The sequence below is a fragment of the Neopelma chrysocephalum genome, unplaced genomic scaffold (assembly GCF_003984885.1).
Source record: "Neopelma chrysocephalum unplaced genomic scaffold, ASM398488v2 Primary Assembly neopelma1_66, whole genome shotgun sequence".
In the NCBI taxonomy this organism is placed as follows: domain Eukaryota; kingdom Metazoa; phylum Chordata; class Aves; order Passeriformes; family Pipridae; genus Neopelma; species Neopelma chrysocephalum.
In genome coordinates, this window is record NW_020897725.1 from 14,029,763 (window position 1) to 14,045,983 (window position 16,221).

General features: G+C 43.9%; 1 protein-coding gene across 6 annotated transcripts in view; it reads right to left on the reverse strand.

Moving 5' to 3' along the window:
- Positions 1-90: 90 nt before the first annotated feature.
- The window catches only part of SLC45A4 (solute carrier family 45 member 4), an 87,457-nt gene continuing 71,326 nt past the window's right edge, over positions 91-16,221 (reverse strand). For all 6 annotated transcript variants that reach the window (XM_027684357.1, XM_027684362.1, XM_027684359.1 and 3 more), the window contains 6 exons: positions 12,222-12,410; positions 9,691-9,870; positions 8,503-9,578; positions 8,303-8,402; positions 7,085-7,296; positions 91-6,267 (listed from right to left, as the gene is read on the reverse strand). In XM_027684357.1, coding sequence (XP_027540158.1) covers positions 5,905-6,267; positions 7,085-7,296; positions 8,303-8,402; positions 8,503-9,578; positions 9,691-9,870; positions 12,222-12,410 — 2,120 coding nt within the window. In that variant the 3' untranslated portion in view covers positions 91-5,904. The remainder of the gene's footprint in view (positions 6,268-7,084; positions 7,297-8,302; positions 8,403-8,502; positions 9,579-9,690; positions 9,871-12,221; positions 12,411-16,221) is intronic.

A 16,221-nucleotide genomic window follows, 5' to 3' on the forward strand; every position in this document is an offset into this window, starting at 1 on the left:
TCTGGGGTGCAGGTAAATGTTGTTCTGGACAGCTCAGGGACCAGGTGTCCTCCTCCTCCCCTTCCCTACAAACACCACAGGGACACGAGCCACCAACTCTTACTGAAATGTTTATTAAGATCGAACTTCGGAACAACGGATTGGAACACAATGTCTCGTGGAGTAGAATATCTCTAAATTGATTTGTTTTCCTTTTCTATGCGTAAATGAAAAAAAAATCAAGATTATACAAAAAAGAACAGAAAGTGCAGAACACAATAAAACAGTTCTCATGCAACAAATCTTTTTTTTTGTTTTAACCTTAAAACAGAAAATAAGCTCAACAGTGTAGAAATAAAAATCATACATACATTATGCCGTCTACGCACTCAAACATTCATCTGTGACATCACTTTTCTTTATCCCTTTTTCCTCATAAAACAACATTATGTGTTTAACACATGCTTATAAACATTGCTAAACTCAGCAAGAGCTATTATAGTGCCCCAACTTAATAAGTTGATAAAAAAGTAGTTGTCATATGGCCAGTTCACAAAGGAACTAAATATTCTCTTTTTTTTTTTACTTTTTTTTTAATTTTATTTTTCCCCGCTATGAGATGCCTATATGCAGCTTTCTAGTAATATGAGGCATTTAAAATAAGCTGGTCATTTGGCTACTGAAAGGGCTTAGTGTTCATGTTACATCAGGAAAACCAAATTCATGTTGGGAACTGCCAATTTGTTGAGAGAAAGGTCTGGATTTTGGGGTTATTTATTAGAATTCGGCTCTTGCCAAGGACTGAGAAGATCCAGAGTTTGGCTAAACGTGCCCAGAGCTTCACCTCCAGCTTCCCAGTTGAAGAATGAATGTGCCAGAGCATGTCAAATTGAACTGTATCCTGGGTTTTCCCTAAAATTTTAGCAGGTCACAAGGGCATCAAAAGCCCTTTAATTGCAGCAGATGCTTCCTTTTAGGGGGGGTCGTATTTGCCCCTCCTGGGCACCCCTCACCCTCCCTGGGGCAGGGAAGGAGACACTGGGATTCAGGTGAAGCCACAGCGCTGCTTGGGATGAGGAACCAAACCAAAATCAGTTTTCCGGGAGGTGATTTCCAGGAAAACCTGGAACACCTTAGTGAGCAGATCAGTGGGCACCAACACTGCGTTAGGAGAAGGAATTGAGCCTTTTTGTTGTTTTCTAAGGCAATTTCTGAACCTCTGAGCCTCAGAATCAACCCCCAGTTGGTATTTGAGCTTCTGCAGCTCCTTTGGATGCAACATGAGAAGACAGAAAACTTTGGGTAGCTCCCCTTTTTTCCAAATGACCTTTTTTTTTTCTTTTTGACGCACTTTACAAACGTTCAGCTTTGTCGTTTAAGGAAGGAAAACAGCTAAAGGACTCTCTGGAACCATAAAGTTTCTGCAAAGAAAAATAAAATTTGGTATTTCTTCCACACAGTCATCAACAACATTTCTGTGCAACATTTGGTGTCCGTTACATTTATTTGGCCTATTCAAAGGAAACGAGGACAAAACAGCTGCAAAGAAAACCAACTTCTCTCTCACAACAGATACTTCAGATGCCGAAGCTGCTACATGTGCTTGGAATATCATGCAGGAGTTTACTTGTTCATTTAAATAGGATACATATTTATAGCTGAGCATCGGACTGGGATGAGGGGAAACCTGGAAGAACTCAGTTGAAGACATTGTGGAGTGGTGACAGTGAGCACACAACCCTTAAAGGTATTTTGACTGAGTTGTGTGTCTGCAAATGTACACACACACAGGAACAGACACACACACACCCCTAAAACCCCAGATTTCAGTGACTGGACTACGATTCAGGGACTCCAGGAAGGCACCTGCCCTCCCTGCACTTCCCTCCTGCCCAGGTGTGGGTGCAGCTCTCCCAAGAACAAACTGACTTTCTCAACCTTTACCCCTAAATGTGACTCAGCCTGCAGGGCTGTGAGACCTGCCAGCCAGGAAAATCCTGCCTTTTGTGGTGGATGCTGGAGGAATCCAAGCTCACCCAGGGAACCTGTTCCTAAGGATGGAACCAGGTTTTAATGAGGTACCTGGCAAGAAGCACCATTGTTGCCACTGTCATTCCAAGTGCTGGGGGATTCAGATTAGATGGGAGGGAGATAAGAAAGACTCAGTCCTTGCCTCTGTTGCAAACCTCACACATCCTGCTCCATCCCAGGGTCTGTGTGCCACCATCCATTGGCAGGAAAACCAGGAGGGTGAATTTGCAGCCACCTCCTTTCCAGCCCAATATTTCAGAGCCTGGAAAGAGGCTCCAAGGGAAAGGGGAAAAGGACGTGGTGTGTGTTACTGAGCACAGACATCTGTTGGCTTTACTGGCTTCCTCCCTCCTGGTGATGATCAACCCCAGTCTTCCCATAACTGCTCACAGCCAGCGCCAGCAAAACACCAGATTCCTGTTATTAAAAGGCTATTTAGGCAATAAATCTCTATAAAGTCATCAAACCAGCAGGAAGAGAAACATTCCTAAGAAATTATTGCTTCTGGAGTCTGAAATTGCCATCCACAAACAGCACAGATCTGACTGGACTCTTGGAATGACCCAACAGGGCCAAACCCACGCTCTGCCTTTCCAAGGGGTGGAAGTTAAAGCTTCTCTGCTCTCACATCAAACATCTCCAGCCCTGGAGACTCTGAGCACAAATGGTGCCTCATGTCTGAGGTGTCACTGCAGCAGATCAGGTTCAAATTGTTTATAGTATCAAGCAACACAGAAATAAATGACCAAACCTCAGTCCTGCTGCAGTGAAGGTCCAAGGGGATGACTTTGAGTAGACAGTGATACCCACAAACAAAAAGTGGTGCTTGTTGTCACAAGGAACAACAATGAAAAAGCCACTTCAAATCTCTCTTCCCACAACTTCTGCAATAAACACTTAAAACTGTATTACTTGACTTTAAATTGTGGCAAAAAAATAATCATTTCTGTATCAAAAGATAAGGTGAGGGACAGATGAAGAAATAAATTGTTGCCCACTCTACCCTGAGAAATGCTGGGGTGAGAAAGAAAACTCAAATCCAAGGAAAAGCCCTCAGCAGGTGAAGGTGGTGTGGGGGTTTCCCAGGCTGGCCCAGGGACAGGAGGAGATGCTTTGGCTGGGGCTGCCCAAGTTAATTCTTCTGGCAACACTACAAATACTTCAGTGTGTTTACAATGAATAATTATTTCCTTCACTGTTACTGGGGAGTGAAATCAGCTTCCTGCTACGGCAGCCGCATACTCCTGCCTTATGAGCCCCACAAACAACTCCAGAGATGGATTTTGACATCCAGTTCTTAGAAATGAGGCTGTCCCAAGCACTGCCCAGGACAAAACTGGCCCTGCCCTGCCTTTGCTTGAAACCTCTGGGTTGGAAACATCATTTGAAAGGTCCTTCCTCCCTCCTCACCCTTCCCTGGCTGAGAAAGCTCAATAAACGTGGGTGAGCTCACCCCCAAAATGGTGTCATGGTCCCTCTGGTGGGTGTGAAGTCAGAGGGAGCTTTGACCTCTCCTCCCTCTCTGCAGCTCCTTGGTCAGTGGGATGGTGCAGCAAAAGGGAGCTCGGCTTAGAAGGTGCAATGTGGAGTAACCAGGATTTGATCCGGGCTGATCGATGGAACTCATGGGAAAAGGGTAAGGCTGGCACTGGTCAGAAGATGAAGGTTTTTAAACTGCTGAAGACCCTTTCCAGCAGGAGAGATTAAAATGAGGAGTACTTGACAGAGGTCATTTAACAGAAAGCAGAATCTTCAGGGAGCTTCAAAACTAAGACATTAAAGCCACTTTAAAGTGTGTAACTCACACGAATGCCAGTTCTAAGGTGGAACACAACACTTGTCTCTGCAACAGTGAACATCACCAGAATATATTAAATGTAACTGAGATGATAAAATTCATGGCAGAAGTTCAGTTCAAGGATTTCTCACGACTGATTTCTTCAGTAAGGTCTCACACCCTTCAGTAGTATCACTCCCCTGGCTGAACACAGTTCACAGTACGTGTTCTGAATAAAAAAATATTCACCCCAAAGGGAAAAAAAAAAGAGTTTCTCAAGATACTTGTTAAAAAAACAGCCCCTACATCCTCTGTGATCACATGTACTTCAGAACTTCATGATGTCACCCTTGACAGCAGAGGCCATTGGTGCTGACTGGAAGCCTTCAGCTGAGAAATCCATGGATGCCACCAGGTATTCAGCAGGGATGCCAGCCCTCAAATACACCTAAACATCCATTTCTCAAACACATGGACAATTCAAGTAATGTATTAAAAACAGCTTCTCATTTTGAAATAGAGCTTCTTTGCCTGGATTGCAGCATGATTGACACAGGCATTTGAAAGTCTTGGAGCGGGAGGAGTTTGAGGCAGAAGGAATGTCACACCATTCTGTGATGTGTCTGTCCAGCACACGGATTGAGGGCAGCCCGGGGGCCCACCCCAAAACGAGTCCAGAGCATCACAAACTCTTCTGACAAAGGACAAACTAAGTTTGGTTTCGAAAGTTGCTTTAAGTGGCTTCTGGATAGTGATCCAAACCTATTTTGAATCAGACTAGCACAACTCTTGCAAGCTCTTCCCAGAAGAATGTCTTTGCACTGCAGCTGTGTCCTGAACCACGGAAGAGGGCAGGAGGATGCGTTGATGACACTGGAATGGCAGATTGGGAGAGCTCCAGCCTACAATTCCTCCAACACAGGGACTAGAACAGCAACACTGGAATTTTAAGGCCTAAAAAACTGTTTCTGACAGAGATTTTTACACACCCAGACTATGCCATAAAGTGACAGAGGTAGGCCTTGGGCTCACCTTGTTGTACTGACCCCGTGCCTTCACCTCGGCTGCGGCGCTTCCAGCCAGGAGGTTAAAGGATCATAAAAAGTGCAATTAATCCACGACTTCCTTTCCCTATGGAAGAGAATCCGCACGCCCCCTCCCACGAAGCTGACCCCGGAGACGCCCTTTCTCCGTGGCAGCTTCATCCAGAGATGATCAGGTTTAAATGCCAAGAAAACCCCCCGAGTTCACCACAGCACATAAAATTCCCAGCTAAAAATTGTCACAGCGTATTCCAACGACATTCATAAAATGCAGCACTTGTGATAAAAAAACCTGTGAGTGCTGGTCACCTCTCCCAGCTGCTGCTCCTTCTGTCCAGAGTTGAAATCCAGCACCCAGTGTCACCCTCCCCCGAAGAGCAGCAGATTTGGGAGTGGCTGTGAACAGTTATGACTAAAGAAGAATTCACGGCAGTTTCTCAGAAACCGCAGTAATTGCTTTTGCTTTTCTTGAAAATAATTGCAAATCAAAGGATTCTGTAGTAATTGCACTAACAAAAACATGAAGTCTAAAATTAAAGTAGCTGTCAGACCAGTAATACCATGCTCCTGAAAAAAAAATGATCGTTGTCTGAGCGTTTGATTTGGGTATTACACTAGTGAAATCTGAAATGTTCAGACAAAAAAATGGCAAGAGACTAGAGGTGGAGATCGCTTCCATTTTCCGTTAGTTTAAAAACAGCCGAAAACTTAAATTTTTTTCTAACTGCTAATTGTATACACTGTGAGTCTCATGCAGATTAATAAAACTTACTCGAAATCTAAATGTGTTCTTAATAAAAAAAGTGTTCAGAAATGACGTCTCTAAGTTGTAGAGAAAGCAATCAGCATCCGAGTGACCCGCTCAAACCTAGAGGAAGGACTACAGAACTTCATTTACACTTTTGCATGAAACTGCCTTTTCTTCTGCAGATTTTAGTTACGAGTAGTGAAGGTCCTAATTTGTTTTTTTTTCCTGGAAAAAAAAAACAACCAACCAAACCCAAAAAACCAAACCAACAAAAGTTCTTGATCCTGCACCTGCACTCCTTGGAATGTGGGTGAGCAGCGAGGGGCTCACACGGCTGACTCGCCCTCGGGCTCGGCCGCCGCGGCTCCTTTGCGCGTCAGCTTCAGCACCGTCGGCTTCTCCGCGCCCGCGCCGCTGCCCTCGGCTGCCTCTGGAGGACCCAGTCCTTTCTGCTCTTCCTTTGGCTCTTCGTTCACTTCGGGGTAAATCACCAAGAAGGTGGCTGTCAAAAACCCCAGGAAGGACCCCACGGAAGCCACCATGGGGATGACTCTGACGGTGCCGACCGCGTCCACCACGCCGCCGAGCGCGGAGGCCACGAGGATCTGGGAGATGTAAACTTGGCACGACAGGATGGCGCAGTCTATGCCGAACCCTCGCTTCGAGTTCCCGGGGCTGTGGTGAATGTACTGGGAAAAGACAAGAAATGTGTTAGGGGAAGTAAAACAGTGGCTGAAAGCAAATATGCAAACGCCAGAACCTTCCTCGAACTTCTCAGCCCTGTGGGTGACTTCATGTCATCCTTGTGGCATCACAACTCCAGAGAAACAGCCTCCTCATCTGCTCATCAACAGCCTCCTCACCTCGCAGCATGAGGCAGGTATTTGCTGGGTCACTTCTGGCACAAGTCAGCTCCAAGATTAGGCTTTTTTAAAAAAAGATTTACATGAAACATTTGGTGGGAATTATTTTTATGATTATAAAAAGGAATCCCCCTCCTGATCCCAAAGCAGAGACGTGTTGTAATAAATGATCTTCCTGTAATTTGCAATCCAAACAGAATAGTGGTAAAAAAGAAGTAAACCCGTCCTTGTTTCCAGCAGAATCAGTTTGCCTTTTATCTCCCCAAAATTACAGCTGCATTTCCACACTCACCTCAATATCCAAGACTGAGTAATGGTAAAGCACCACATCCAAGACAGCAGTAACAACTATGTACATAGTAAATACTCCAATAATAATTTAATCTCTCTTCATCTACCATATGCACCCAAATCCTTTTATACCTCAGCACAGGGTATGTGCAATCATGACCTCCCTGAGCCAACTCGATGCCAAGACCATCTGATTTCAGTACCAGCTCCCGATATTAACTATCCATTAGAGCTTTGGCACACATCCCAGCAAAGCAGGTATTGCCAACAATGGGATTTAGTAAATCCATTTTGCCGCTGTGTTCTTCAGGGAAACAAGAATGCTCTGCCTTGATTCAAATATTCCACATACCTGTTTAATTTCATGGTATTGTCCCAGAAGCGCATAGGGGCAGTAGGAGATGCTCATGGACACTATTCCCATCGTGCTGATCATTATCATGGTGACGTACACGTTGGGGAACATGGCCATCACTGCAGTGCCAAGGGAAAAACCCAGCGTGCCCAGGATGTAGATCACTTTTATGCTCAGGTCATAGTTATCCAAATATTTCTGCAACAAGGCTGCAGAGATAAAGAATGAAACAGAAATCATAGAATCATAAAATGGTTTGGGCTGAAAGGAACCCTAAAGATCATCTAGTTCCAACCCCTCTGCCATGGGCAGGGACACCTTCCTCTAGAGCTCAGAGGCCATGCAACCTGTCCTTGAACACTTCCAGGGATGGGCCATCCACAGCTTCTCTGGGCAACCTGTTCCAGTGCCTCACCACCCTCACAGTAAAGATTTTTTTCCTAATACCTAATCTAAATCTACTCTCTTTCAGTTTGAAGCCATTTCCCCTTAAATCCCAATTTAGTCACTGAAGTTTTAGGGTGTTGATGTGGCCATGGCAGCTCGAAGTGCTGTTTAGGACGTGGATGCTCAGTGCATATTTGGGTTCTCTGAGCAGCACAGCCCGGTCCTCACTGGGAAAAGGATGAATTCCTGCTTCAGGAAGAGCCCGTCCCCACTGAGCTTTGCAGACGTGTGTGCACACGTGCTGCAAAAGGCAGAATTTAAGTTTGGCAAAAACTCTCAATTTCAGAGACTAGTCCAAGTCCAAATTATCTGCAGAATGACTTTCAGAAATACATATTTATAATTTTGATTTAAAAACAGTCTTTGCAAAAACCCTCTTAACATATGCTTGAATCTTCTACCAAGCATGATTTCAGTTTCCTGATGACTCGCTAAATGCCACTCAAGATCCTTTGATTTCATTTTGTGCTTTATGCCACTTCACCATCTGCTCATTTTTCCACCTCTACATTTGGAGGAACTTTTTCATATTGATTCTTAAAGAAGCCCTTTCCCCTTATGACCATGTGAAATGCTTTTCCATGATATCCTTCACCCCAAACAAGGAGGTGGATGCAAACTGAAGCAAAAACTATTTCAGGGCCAGGAGTTGGACTCGATGATCCTCAGTCCCTTCCAGGTAAGGATATTCTATGATGCTAAAACTCATGTATTCCAATAAATTCATGTTTGAGGTGCATTCCACTGTGAGATTGTGCAGTCTCCTACCCGAACAAACAGCAGCAGTAGCGGCATAAATCACCAGCCCCCAGCAGCCCATCTGAACCCCAGCGTTGTAGAGGTGCAGCTCAGTCGAGTTGGAAGGGGCCTGCAACAGACACAAACACAAATGTTGCTTTCTTTACCCAGCACATCTCAGAAACGAGGAACCCCAAAAGCAGGTCTGCCCGTGGGAACTGTCCCCTTACCTTCGGGTCGCCCTGGAAGATGACCTGTCCCATGAAATCCGTGTAGAACACGGCCTCGGCGATGATGGAAAACCAAGTCAAGAGGTGACAGACGCAGAGCCTCAGCAGCTCCTTTGGCATCTTGAGCATGGACAGCCAGAGGAGCCTGACGGTGGTCTCGGTCTCGCCCTCCTCGCTCTCGGTGTCCCCGCTGGAGTTGGTGGTGCCGCTCTGGTTGCGGTGGCGGCACCGCTGGCGCTGCCGTTTCTGCATGTCGTAGATGTCGTTCATGCTGCGTGACGACTTGATCAGCACGATGGCGTTGGCGCGGCGGAACCGGTACCGGTGGGAGCCGATCTTGCCGTAGTAGGAGAAGGTGTAGGACGGCTGCCGGTAGAACATGTGCCGCCGCCTGCGCATGGAGTTGGAAGTGCTGGATTGCTTCATGCCTATCCTGGCGTGCCCGTTGAGGAACTCTTTTGGTAGGGAGCCGTTGATGTTTGGGACTTTATCTTCGTTTAAGCGATTATCAAGCAACATCTCCTCCTCCTTCTCACTGTCCCTGAGGAAAGCAGAGAGGTGGTTGAGTTTGGACTTCATGATCTCCTGGCTTGTGTTGTGGGGAGTGTTTGGATATGAAGCATCCTGAAAAATGGAGGGTTCGATGTCGTGCAGGAAAAGCAGCTCCGATTCGATCTCCAGTGTGGCATCAGGCATGTGCAGAACCGAGTCACTCTTGCTTCTTACAATGTTCACCTCCAGGAACTCCATATTGAGATCATGCTCTGACTGAACCTCATCATGGAACATGGAAGTTCCATACGGCTCTTCCTCACTGATTACATTCAGTCGATTCAGAGGGGGGAGACTGCCACTGAATTTGACACTGGACAGCGTGTCTCCTTCCTCATCGATCCTGTCCTGCTGAGGGTTATATTGCTCCTCCTCAATGCTGAAAAGGTGGAGAGCAACGGAGACAGAGAAAATAATAGCTGCGAAGAAGAAAAGGACTTGCTGCTGAGATTTAAAAATACCACCCAAGAAGGTCTGTGTCCAGTCCAGCCCTCCTAACATATAACCAATCGCTCCTCCGAGGCCTGCGGAAGAGATCAAAAAAAAAGAAGTCAGTTCAGGAAAAATCAATTCAGTCACAGCTTGGTCATCAGGAAGACTGATCTGCTGCCAAAAACATCTCAGCTAAGTCCGTACCAGCTGAAAAGGCGTGGATGTTAAGGGCCATATCTTGCTCTTCACTGTCCACCACATCCAACAGGTAGGCCCGAATCGGCCCCTCAGTGGCATCAGCGCAGAAATCCAACACCACCACACCGAGCACCGTGAGGACTATTCCGATGGGCTGCTTGTCCGGGACGTCACCAATAGCCAGACCTGAGGGAAAACGGGAGAGGAATCTGGTCATGTCATTCAAAAAGGGAAAACTCCTAAGAACAAGCTTAACTCCTTAAGAGAGAGGTGGCCAACAGGCTTGCTGCAAACATTCCTTTACAAAGGAGCAAAAGGGCAATTTCAGCTCTTTAACGTCATGGAAGGTCTGGGACAAAGAGTATGTTCTTATGTTCCTAAGACTGATATTTATTTTTCAGAATGTTATTTCTGCAGTATCTCTTAAATTATTTCATATTTCTCCCATGTATTTCCCTTCAGCTGCTGAAGGCTGTTTTAATAAAAGACATGGTGGGAGAGGGGAACACCAAAAATTAGATATATCACCTGTTAGTTACAACCACGGGTAACTGCACTGCTGACAGCATTCCTGACATGGTGCTTTACGTGCAAGGGTCACAGTACCCCAGGATAAACTGAAATTTAACCCCTTCACCTCTCTCTTTGCTTTTCTTAAACATTCCCATTTTCTAGATTCCTTTTTGTAAGCAAAACTTTTAAGGATGAAGTAACATGAAGGTATTTTGCATTGCAAAAGGCATCAGTCAGCTTCTGTTGACAGCACAGGATGAAATGCTTTTTGTCTGCAAAGTAGAAAGGCAGCATTAGTGTAGAGCTGGATAATTTGTCATGAGATGAACCAGTGACAAAAGCATGAATTACTTGAATCAGAGAGATTTAGAAGTTACGCGTGCGAGGCTCTGATAAAACCATTAGCGTAACTGATGAAAATAACTGTGGAAGGAGGTGAACTGGCTAAGCCACCAAGAATCATTTAAATCTCAAGTGCTGATTCCTGCATATTCAATCCTCATTTATACCAAGTGCTTTGAAGGCTGAAGAAGGTTATAAGTGTTCCAGGCTCAGCTGAGCCCTACAGCAGAAAACACCAATGGTGTCAGCGCTTTAGATCTGCTGGAAATCTGAACAGTGCAGGAGAGAGCAAGGGTTCCGTTGTCCCCTGGGACATGGTTGTATCATTATTGGGATTAGCAAACCTCTGTGCTTCTTGTTGCACTCCCTATGACTCCTACTGCCAAAAGCCACACTAAGGAAGAGGGTCCAATACAGTGACCCCCTCAGTTTTGAAGCATCTCCTGTTTCCCCAAATTGCAATTAGGATTGCAAGTAACTGCAGACTAAGGGTAGGAGAGTGAAGAAGAAAAATCAAAGATCAGCACAATATTTTTTGCTAATTTATTAAAAGGCTTGAAAAATAAGACTATAAACTGAGCATGAGGTTTGCTTGCAGGTATTGATGGCACCTAAACCCAAAACTCCTGTATGGAATTGGGAGCTTCTTATCACTTAAAATCGTGTAAGAGGGCTACATCTAACACCCTGCAAACATCTGGAGAGGGAGGAATAAGCCTTGCAGACACCACAACAAAGTACAATTGATGCCATATGATAGCAATTCAAATAAATAATATTTACTGCTTGGGTAAATTAAAAAAGCATAAGCTAAATGTCATTTATCTGAATAGTTTGTTCACTGCACTTTGCAGAAAATTGAAACCCATCATATGGCATTCCAGTCTGGCTTTAACAAGCTGAGCCAAGATAATGTTCCACTCATTTCCCTCAATTACTTTAACTTTTTCACAATAGAGCTGCACCTAACCCAAAAAAAGAGAGCCAAGAGGATGTTATTAGGTGCTAAGTTCCTTTCGTTTGCATCAGTCCAACCATGATGTAAACAATTCTCCAAAGGTACTTGCTGTCACCTCTCCGGCACTAAATTTACAAAGAGATTGTAGATTAAATTCCGTAGTAAACTATGTTCAAGGGAAACTATTTTTACCAGCTTTGATGGGGGTTCAGGAAAAATTATTTTCCCACATGGTTTTTGATAAACAAATATTAACTGTGTTCTGGACTATTTCAATACTGGGTCTAAGAAAAGCACAAGAAAAAGTGAAAAGATAATTTTTGAAATAATGCTGGAAACAGGATGTGTTGCCAGATATGCATTAAAGGGAAAATGGATCACAACAGGAAACATTTCCCTGTGAACAGGTTGCTACGTTTTTCCCATGTCAAGGATCGACCAAATTCGTCTCAGTGACTGCAAACATTATTCTGCCAATCATTGTATTAATAACACTGTGCTACCAGTAGCAGCCATGATTGCACAACGCTCAGCACAGCAACCTGTGAGTAAGAATAAAACCACGTAAGGTGAACAAAGCTCAAATCAGGGTTGTGGAGATCTCTCGTGATTTTAACATTAAATATGAGTTACACCAACTGCAGAGCACTATCTTTACTTCCTACACTAAAACCTTAAAGCAGGTGTGTTAGGAGATACAGGCAAGGGGTTCCTTGTTATTTACCTATAACAGAACCATTAAGGAAAAGTGCAACTCCAAAGAGGACACCAATGCAGAGGGCGAGGATGAAAGGCCGCCGGCGGCCCCAGCTCAGGGTGCAGCGGTCACTGGCCGAACCGATGAGCGGAGTGAAGATCAAGCCCAGGATGGGGCTGAGGAACCAAGTGAGGCTGTAGTATTGTTCAGGAAGACCTAAAACAAAGACAAAAACAACTGAAGGGTTATGTGGTGCACACCAAAGGTTTCACTTTAAACAGGAAATTCAGTTATACCTTTGAAAACTGTAAATTGAGCAGCAATTTAACTACAGTGAATTCTCTCCCAAATTGAAAATTCAGCTAAGATTTCTTAGCAATGGTTAATAAAACAGCTAAGGAAAGTACAGATCATTTATCCTTCAAATACCTGGGCAATAAGAAGGTAACAATCAGAATATTTAAACTGCTGTATCCACTAACCATTTGTGGAGTATAAAAACAAAGATTCTGGGGTGCTTGGAAGTTACCTGTTTGTCATATACGCATATACCCTTCTCAACAAAACTTTTAAGATTCAACAGTTGAACATTATAGTGGTACTGTTCATCTAAGGCCACCTCCAAAAAGAGTCATTAAACATTTAATGGACTGAGAACGATGGAGAGAATTTGACTGTCATATGAAATGTCCAATTTCTAAGCACAAAAATATTTTTTTATACAAGTGAACAATAGACAATAAAAAAAACAATTAGCAATTACTCATCAACTTCTAGAGAAGGTTTGTTTATTTCTACTATCCTTGGTTGTGTTTTTTTTAAGAACAGAGGTGACTATTCATAGGATCGGATGGGAAAAACTTGGATTTATTACCTAGCATTTATTAGGAAAAAACAACTCGTTACACATGATAATTTCTGGAGACTAAAGAGCCCCCAGAGCCCTGCTGTACACGTCCCCAGCACGGCAGCAGTGGCCTGCAGATGGCAGGCTGGCCCACAGCACCAGCCAGCTCCTTTGGGCTCTGCCTCCCTCCCGTTTATCAGCACAGGGCAGGTAACCACTCTGACGTGTTTCTTAGCAAAGCATTAAAAACAAAACAATCCATTTCTTGCAGTCCAGCTGATGCCAAGACAGAAAAAGTCAGTGTCTTTATCCCAGGAAGGAAACCCATTTATTATTCAAACCCATATATGGTGAGAGTGAGCAGCATTTGACCTTTGCTGGAGAGATCAACCTGTACCTTGTACTCCCTGTTCAGCACACTGAGGCATCCATTTACCACGCAGGATTATACCAATCCCTGCCCAGAATAGCCTCTGCTGCAAATTTGGAAGTCTAATCTGCTGTTTAAAGTACCACCAAATCTTGACTAGCAATGCTGACTTCTTCCACGAGATAAATGAGATTTTCCCAAGAGTGCTGCATGCTATGTGGTGATACAGAGATTAAAATATAGGAAAATAAGCTAGTTTTTGGCATAAATAACCAATTTCACCATCAGAATTTGAAATCCAGGTCTGAGGCCAAGATCTATGTGATTGGACTCAACTTTGGCTAATGGACAAGTGAATGGCCACAGCTGCCCTGATGAGTACAGAGTTTTTGGAAGGGACTTGCCCCTTTTGAAACTGCCCCACCTGTGTTTTCGGACCAAACATGCCACATTTGGTCCAAACATTCCCCCCACCACAGGGGATGGTACCATGATTCAGCCACCTTTCCTTGTTCCAGGCCTGTACTGGTCAGCACTTACCATTTAAGTACTGACTCCTTTTGCACAGGTTGGGTTTGTACATGTGGCACCGTAGTCACATCACGGTTCAAACCACTCCTGCTCAGCTTTTCCTACTGTTTGGTGATGGTCTTGGCTGACACAGAAGTTTCAGCTGAGACACAGCTCTGTCTGTGTGTCCATATTAGGTTTAAAGCTGTTGTTAAAGAAGACACAAGTGTTGGCACTGTGCCTCCAGACCCCAACATTTGTTGGCACCACCCAGCTTCTCTTCATGAGCATTATCCTCATCAAAGGTGCAAGTCAGGAAGCCAGTAGTTCTTCTTGCCTTCCCAGGGCAGGGAAAACCTCCATGTCCCTGTGTTTTTAACATTCCTTTTAAATTTCACCAAGTTTAACAGCATCCTAAGCACAGAAGCAGGTTCAGGCACTGTGTGTTGAAATGGCCCCTCACCTGCTCCAGGATGAGGATGCTGATGCTCATCAATGCCTGAGCTGGCACAATTCACAGGGAGGGGGTGCTTAAAAAAATATTTGATGATGGGGAAGAGGAAACATTTGGGTATGATTCATTTAGGGTGAGTTATTTTTCTGCAGGACACAGAAAAAAAAGGCAACATGTAAATATTCATCCCACTTTGCCTCTACAGAGCCATCCTGGGAGCAGTGGTTAAGCACCAGAGGTGCTACTGTGTGAGGCCAAAGTCACTGCAGAGTCTGTTTTAAACAAAGTGAGGAGCTGCAGCTGAACCAACACCAGGGATCTTTATTGTAGGGATCACCAACATCTGGAATAACTCGATGTTGTATCACTGCACAGCGCTGTGTGCTGAAAGCAGACATTTCTTTGCTGAATTATGTTGTGACTTGTGAATTATGAGCTGGGGAGTCTCAATCGAGCTCATCCATCAGTAAACACTTGGGAGACATCGGGAAGGTTTTGCAGTAAATCACACAGTGGCTTTAAATAAACACAGGGGTGAGGGCTGGCAAGAGCTCTGTCACCCACATTACAAGCCTCATCCTATCTTACATGAATAAACAACCTTAAATAGACAGATTTAAGAAAAATGAACATAATTAAGAGATTCTCTTTTAACATTCCAACATCCATTGAGACAACCAACTCATTTTAATGGAATCTCAGAAATAACAAGGAAAATCTGGTACACGAGGGAGAAGCAATAGGAGAGGGCATATCCAAGGACACCAGGGGCTGGCACAGCTCCCTGTCCCTCTGTCTTTGAGGCCACCACTTTGTCTCCAGTCTGCAATGACACTTCCTTGTGGTGTATAGAAATTTTAGCAAAAAAAGTTCTGGAAACACATAATCCATTTGAAATGATGATTCAAAATGACATCAGCAGAGAATTAAAAACTGTTTACAAATATTTCTCCTTCAACTGTAAACCCTGCACATTTCTAAACTGGGCAGATAGGTATTTTTTTATATTTTACAGCCACAGTTAGGTGTCATAAAAATGTCCTAAAATTATTTAAAAACACTCAGTACTTGACTTCAAGTACTTACTAAAAATGCAATAACTCAAAATCAGATTAAGGTACGCATTCTGCTTTGACTTTACAGGTCAGTAAAAGAAAGGAAAGAAGAGTTTTTACCCAACCTCTGTTACATGCCTAAAATGAAGGATTTTCACCTTTCCATGTATGAGTCAGAGGAGAGGGACTGAAATGCTTTCTTGGGAAGGCTTTATTTTCACTGATTGAAAAGGGTGATCTTCCTAACATCTAAGTATTATAAATAAAAGCCTAAATCTAAATATTTACAGTGAAAATGGCTTACTTTGCAAGAGGTGTGAATCTCAGTGATCTCAGAATAGAACTATGGATGTAGCTTTTATGGAAGGGTAAAAAGGACACTTAAAACCCCACAAACATTATGTTTGGAGACCCTTCTTTAGACAAACCACTTTGATATTTTTTTAACTGAACTACTCGTTAGCAGCCAAAATATCTATATCCAGAAAAAAGAGGCCACAATAAAAATCCATATGGGAATTATTAGCTCCATGCCAAGAAAAATGGAAGAATTTCTAAAAAGCTTTAGAGTGCTCCCCCAAGTAAACAGGAAAGGGATAACTTTCAAGTGAAACACGAGCCATTCCCACAGATTGTCTAATGGGAATCGTCAATATGAGCACAACCTGCTTTCTCTCCTGCTGGAGAGGCCATGCCATGGGACTGCTTCCACAGTCCTAAGTGGCAGGGCTCTTACAAACTGCATTCCAAGTGTAAGCCAGCAGTTCATAAAATCATCACGTGTGTTTTAC